The sequence below is a fragment of the Microtus ochrogaster genome, unplaced genomic scaffold (genome assembly GCF_000317375.1).
Source record: "Microtus ochrogaster isolate Prairie Vole_2 unplaced genomic scaffold, MicOch1.0 UNK46, whole genome shotgun sequence".
Classification (NCBI taxonomy): domain Eukaryota; kingdom Metazoa; phylum Chordata; class Mammalia; order Rodentia; family Cricetidae; genus Microtus; species Microtus ochrogaster.
This window is the reverse complement of record NW_004949144.1, coordinates 601,528-608,413: the sequence shown is the minus strand read 5'-3', so window position 1 is coordinate 608,413 and position 6,886 is coordinate 601,528. Positions and strand designations below refer to the sequence as shown.

The 6,886-nt window shown below is 36.6% G+C and overlaps 1 protein-coding gene across 1 annotated transcript; it reads right to left on the bottom strand.

Annotated features, from left to right (window-relative positions):
- Window positions 1-4,860: 4,860 nt before the first annotated feature.
- LOC101985111 (taste receptor type 2 member 13-like) lies at window positions 4,861-5,778 on the bottom strand. The gene has a single exon (XM_005369199.1). It carries the CDS (start codon window positions 5,776-5,778, stop codon window positions 4,861-4,863), a length of 918 nt encoding a protein of 305 aa, XP_005369256.1.
- Window positions 5,779-6,886: the final 1,108 nt, after the last annotated feature.

Below are 6,886 nucleotides of genomic sequence, written 5' to 3'. Positions count from 1 at the left end.
TCCTCATTTTTTTCTCTTTCTCTTTGTGTCTGTCTGGTACTCCTGCTGTGCTAGGTAGAACCATCTACTAAACTTGGGTCTGACACACTTCCTGTTTTAGTTCATGTCTGTCTTTGTCTGTTTTAGAATTTATTCTTGCCTGCCCCATATCTCCCGCCATTAAGAGAATGGGGATGTTAGCTTCCTACTGTAAGAAGCCTCAGGTGAGGGCATTAAAATCAATATTGTTTACCAGGGGCCTTAAGGTTAAGACTGCCATTTTGGAGGATTTTTATGATGAGGCTGTGATTTTGGCCCCTGGATTTCTCCTGAAAATATGTGGGAGGTTGACCTCTGGATGCTAGTGCTCTTTCTTACCAGAAAGCATGAAGTTGGGTCATCAGTGACCCCTTCTGCTTCATTTGTCCCCATCCTACTAGCCATCAATGCCAGCCGCAAATCCTCCTCTCTGGAGGAAGTGATAGCTGCTATCCTGGAACTTGCTCTGTAGACCAGACAAGCCTTGTACTTAGAGATCTGCCTGTCTTTGCTTCCCAAGTACCAGGATTAAAAGTATGCACTACCACCTGGGTTGACTACAATTGAATTTAAAGTTTAGAGATAATATCAAGATTGGATTTAAAATACATAAGCTAGTGTATACAAGCATGTTATAGTCATGTATTTAAATGAGACTACCAGGTGCTAAATTTAATGGGGATAAGGGTTTGTAGAGAGGTGATGTAAGAGAATTTAAAGCATCAGGTTGGATTTTTTTGTTTTAGTTATTTGTTTGTTTATGATTTGTTTTGATTTAAACAGATTGTTAAGGTTTAAATGGAAATGGCCTCCAGAGGCTCATATAATTGCCTGTTTAGTTTCCAATTGATGAGATGTTTGGGAAGGATTAACAGGTGTGTCTTTGTTGTTGAAGGTAGTAGGCACTGGGATTTCAAACACACATGAAGGCCTAGTCTCTTGTTTCTCTCTCTGCCTTCTCCCTGTGGATCAGGGTGTAAAGCTCTCAGCTATGGCTACAGTGTTATGCCTGACTGCTTTCCACCATGATTACCATGGAACAACCCTCTAAAACTGTAAACAACCCTGAAATTTAATGCTATCTTTTATAAGTTACTGTGCTCATGGAAGCAATAGAATAGTAAATAAGACAGAGATTATTTGTAAAAATATAGGCATAAGAAAAGATTGAAGTCTTAAAAATATTGTATTGTTACTAAATTTTATACTCTTAATTGACTCTCCATATTCCAGGGAAATCATATTTCAATAAAATAATTGAAGTGTAAAAGTTGTAAGTTTACACATATTTTTCTAAAAAGAGTTCAATATCAATTTATTCTATGTTTTGTGTGTGTGTGTGTGTGTGTGTGTGTGCGTGTTTTAAAACCATGACTCACTATGCATTCATGCGTGTCAAGAACTTACAAAGGCTCTCTTCCCTCATCCTCCTGAGTAGTAAGGTTTACAAATTGTTCCCATTTAATGACTTAAATGTCAGAGCCCACTCAGGCAGAAATCAGCTGAGGGATTCCCTGGGAGGGGGCGATGAGGCTGACAAAATATTAGATTAAGAGAAGACAAAAACATAGGATAGACAAGAGGACTGAAGGTCAATACCAAACAGCACCGAGTTTATTTCTCAGGCAGCATATATACGAATTACAGTCAAAGGCATAACAAAGGGCAGTACAGTCAGCTAACCACCGCCCTGCACTGTCCTTGGAAGGAAGCTCAAACAGGTGCATTATCTTATCCAGCTAAGCAGTTTCTGATCTCTAACAATGAGTGCCTCTGGCTGGTGTACACCAGCCCAAATCTTAATAGAAAAATGTTCTCTTTGAACTGGGCAAAAATTCTCTTTCTATGGGCTGACACAAATGTTAGTCATCGCCCTCAAGTTTACTGGAAGAAGCAGAGCAGGCAAGTTTGAACTCAAATGACTTCTTTAAATCAGAAATGACTCCAGATAGAAAATGAATCACATGTGGGCTCCCACATAGCATGTGCTGGAAATATCTTGATACCAAAGTCAGAGAAATCTAAAACTGTATACATCATAAAAATACAACCAGGGACAAAAATCAAAATAAAGCGTACTAATAACCCAAGTAGGCAAGGTAGCCCATTCCTGTAATCTTACTGATCTAAGGCAAGATGTGGGACAAAAGGAAAATTTATACAATGCTGATTGTAATTCAGATCACCCCAACCACTAAGTAAGTCAGTATGGTGGTATCTTCAAAATAAAAATAAAATAAATCAACTGTATGACCCAGTTTTACCCTGACCACTAACATCTCTCAAAATTTAACAGAGATGTATGCACATTAAGATTCATTGCAAACTTCACAATATGTAAGTTTTACAACCAACCCAAATATTCATCAGCAGTGATGTGTATAAAGGAAATTAATCTTATAGATACAATGGACATTTTTCAAACACTACAAAGGACAAATACATGCAAATTGCTAAAAAAAAAGCCACATAGAAATTATGTACATTTTGTCTCAGGAAGCTAAACAATCAACTTTCTAAGTTTTAAATTGTAGAATTGGTCATTCATATAGGAATACACATAATCCATACCATAATCTTTCACATATTTTAGTTCTCTCTCATCTAATATTTATTCAAATTATCGGTGCAATTTTAAAAAGAATTATTCTGTTTTGTGGTGCATTTGATAAAACAAATATTTATTGATTTAAAATTTTACTTTTAAATCAAAAAATTTATATCTAATACAAATAACATAGAACTACTTTCCTTTATTTAATAAAGTAAAATATTTTAAATAATGGTCAATATAACAGAATGAAAGAAAAGGGAGAAGGTAAAAGGGATGTATGTAACCAGTGTCATGGCACATGTCTTTAATTCTGGCACTCAGGGGCAAAGGTTGGTGTATCTTTTTGAGTTTGAAGTCAGTCGGGTCTACAAGTGGATTACAGGAAATTCAAGTCTACACAGACCGAATTGTCTCAAGAATGGGGGAGTGTGGGGCTAGATGTAAGGTCTTTATTCTTCTTCCTCTTTTCCTGAGAACTTTACCTGTCATACCGGGCCTGATCACAGTACCAAAAGAAAGAAAAGCCTACCCCTTGACACACTTCAACTTCTTTGGCATACGAAAAAATTTCTGATTCAATTTTTTTTTTGTTCCATAAAATCAGAAGAAAATGATGCCTCAATGAATTAAATAATGCCAGTATATGAGGTAAAGTCTTCCCAAAACACTCTCTACAAAGTAGACAAGTCCTTGTAAGACAAGATCATCAGAATGTTGCTTATGGAATACTTAAAAAAGAAGAGCAGAAATAAGACAATAGTTTTCACAGATTTCATATGGACCATACTGCTCAAATCTCTAGCATAAATGCCTTGTAGTTTCATTCTTATGGTATGACTCCATAACAAAATTATTAGAAGGAAAAGCAAAATTAAACACACTACAAAATTATAAGAATGAAAAAATAATATAATATGCTAAACTTATCCAAGAGTCTCTATAAAATCAATTGTTTTTTCCATTTTTGACCATACTTGAATAAAGTCAAGGTTTCCATGAAACATCAGGAACATTGATCAAAAGAGTTTTGTTACTCCATCAGTCACAGAGGTACTGTGGTATTTCTTTGTCTCATCCACAAATAAAGGGGTATTGAAGAAGTTGCCTATTTTAAGGTAATAGAAGACACTGAATCAGGTGGTGCAAGCTGCGTAGAAATAGTTGGATCATGTCCAGAGGATTTCAAAATGAAGAACATTCTTAGGCTGAAATTATTTCCTACAGCTTACATCAAAAGAGATGTACAAAATTTTTTGTTTACAAAAGCATATCCTAGAGAGACACATGCAGGAGAGAACAAAGTCAACCAGGGAAATCTTACAGTTCCTGGCCCAGTCAGTTTTGTTCATCAGCATGATGAGTTCACTTCCAATAATCCTTATTATGAATTCTATAACTGAAGACATCATCAGGAAAGTTTCTGGCACAGTGGGCATTTTGATTATAGACCATCTTTGCCTTCATCACTGACTGACATAGTTCAACTTCAGGGTTATAAGTAGGTGTACCCAAACCTGAGATGTGGATGAATGTATTTCTTCTGGCATTTCCAAGTGAAATATTATTTAAATAGTAAAATCTATTCAGGCCTTTAAAAAGGATATCGACTAATAATTTTCAAGAAAGAAAATATTTTCTTGGTTCTCTTGGTATTGGCTATATTTTACACACATGTATTGCATTGAAATTTGAAACCAGGCTTTTGTTGAATCTGGAGATTTAGATCCAGATCCTGATGCTTTTTAAGAAAGAATTTTACTGAGCCATCTCCCACATCCTACAGTCTAGGTTTTAATCTTCGTGTGTGTGTGTGTGTGTGTGTGTGTAATTTCTTTAGATTTGATTGATGTTAAATTTATTTAAATGTTCGAATCTACTTCCAAAACAATATAATAAGGTACAATGAATTGTTTCAGAGTGTCAAAATTTTTCTTATGCCTATAATGACATTGATTTGAGATAATTATCAACTGGATGAAGATTCAAACTGGGTCTCACTATGCATCTCAGCCTGGATCAGCCTACTTTCATTTTAGTTGACATGATTATGCTATCATGCCTAGGGTAAAAAAGCATGCATTCATAAAATCTGATTCATAGTTCTATATACAAGAGTGTCCTGTTTTAGTATTGTTCTAAATGTTTGAGGAATTTATTATATCATCTTCTATATATGGAAGAATTGAGAAATTATGTTTTTCAATATGTATGCTTGCCTGGGGCTCTACCACTGAGTGAGTTCTATATGCCTAATATGTTGTTGAGCTACCTTTAGGAACAATAAACTTCTAATGCTTTTTCTCACATCTCAGCTGCCTGAGCACCAAAAGACAGGCCTGCCTTAAATTAGCATGTCCCAAAATCAAGATAAATGAGTGGCACGAAGGGTAGAAAAGCCCAACAGTCAGGCTAAGCAAGTGATCTAGTCCTTTTTCGTGTGCCATAGGAATAAATGATATAAAAAAGGATATGAAATAAGAGGCATAGAGTAAAAGGAAGGAGACCATAATTTTCATGGCATTCATGTGGGCTTTTGTGCTGGAGTCTTGTTCCCCTCTGAAATTTAGCTGCATCTTCTGGAGATGTTTCCAAAGGGAGAGAATTAACAGGATGAAGGAGACCAGGGACACAACAATTGGTGTTAAAGAGAACATAATCATGTTGAATGTTATTAGCTTTGAAACCCTTGAAAAACAACTTGTTCTAAAATTCCAGGTTGTGTTTCTCTCATACTGATGCATCCACTCCTCTGTATGTTTGTTTATTTGCATTATGTTGAAAAGCAAGAAGATCACATTTCCCAGAAGGATGGTCAGAAGCACTTTCTTTATTCTCCACTTCAGATAAAGAAAAACAGGCCTGGAGAAACTGGCTATTTTGAGCAAATAAAACATGCTGAGGATGGTGGCAAGCCAGAGACTGAAGTGATTGGAAACTACCCAGGACAACATAATAACTCTTAATTCTGTTCCAGCAACAAATGCAAATGAATACTGCATATATTTTAGCCATGTTAGTAACATTTCCCAGATCAAAACCACTCTGGAAATGGCCAACGAAAGCAGGATCCAGCCAACGGAGGAAAGCATTCTCTTCCTGACCCAGTCAATGCAGTTTGTCAGCACAATGAATCCATTGCTCAGATTTCCAAAAACAAACTCTGCAACGATGACTATAGTGAAGATGATGTACAGGGTACTTTCCATGTCCAGACAAAGCAGATTCACTGCTGGCTATTTGCAAAGACGAAACAGCTTGTGCATTCTCACTCACAACTAAGCATTCAATTCTTGCTTCATTTGTAATGATTGACCTAGTGTCAATGAGAGTATTGAAGCTTTGTTAGTGATTCTGCATGAGTTCTTGTGAAATCCTTTTCTCTGTTCTCAATGAGGAATAAGATATTTATATCCCTCTACAGTGTGAAGCATGTCACAGAAAACCATGAAGTACATCCAGGTGCCATTTGCTAACATGCAAACAAATTTATATCCTCTTTCACTGTTTCATTGCTTTGCATTGTCTCTGTTGAAGAAAATTTGATTGTAGCAGCTTAAGTTATGAGGGACAAAGATAAAAACCAATGTGATTCAATGATTCACCCAAAATTTAGCTAAGTGATACATTTTCAGCCTATCAACATCACTACTGGTAACTTATAAACCATGAAAGGAGTGCTCTGTAGCACTCGATGAAGCCTCAGTTTCATATGGAATTGTAACCCCAATTTTGCAACATTTGACATGTAAGAAACTTACGTACAAAACTCCAGCCTTTCTCTTCAATGCCTCTTACATCCCAGTGATGCATACTATGCCTAGGAACCACACACTTTCAACATTTTATCTACTACCCACAGTGTGCATGTTTCTTTCTGAGCACAATTGACCAAAAAAATGGAAACATATTAATGATGGTTAAGAAAATAGCAAAGGCTGTGTTCTTTTGTCTCAAAAGGAGTCATTTTAATTAAAAATAAACTATGGTGACTGGTGAGATAGCACAGAGATTAAGATAGCTTGATGTTCTTACAGAAGATCTAGGTTAACTGCCAACAACATCAGGGAGGTTCACAACAATTTGTAGCATTAGACCCAGAGGAAGCAATGTCCTCTTTCAGCCTCTCTTGCAGGCACTACATGAATGTGGTTGGTAAACATGTATTTAGGCAAACACTCATACACATAAAATAAAAAACCTTCAGCCGGGCGGTGGTGGCACACACCTTTAATCCCAGCACTCGGGAGGCAGAGGCAGGTGGATCTCTGTGAGTTCAAGGCCAGCCTGGTCTACAAGAGCTAGTTCCAGGACAGG

Bases quoted from the DNA above. Each gene is read 5' to 3' on its own strand.
- LOC101985111 (XM_005369199.1), bottom strand. From the start codon at position 5,778: ATGGAAAGTACCCTGTACATCATCTTCACTATAGTCATCGTTGCAGAG.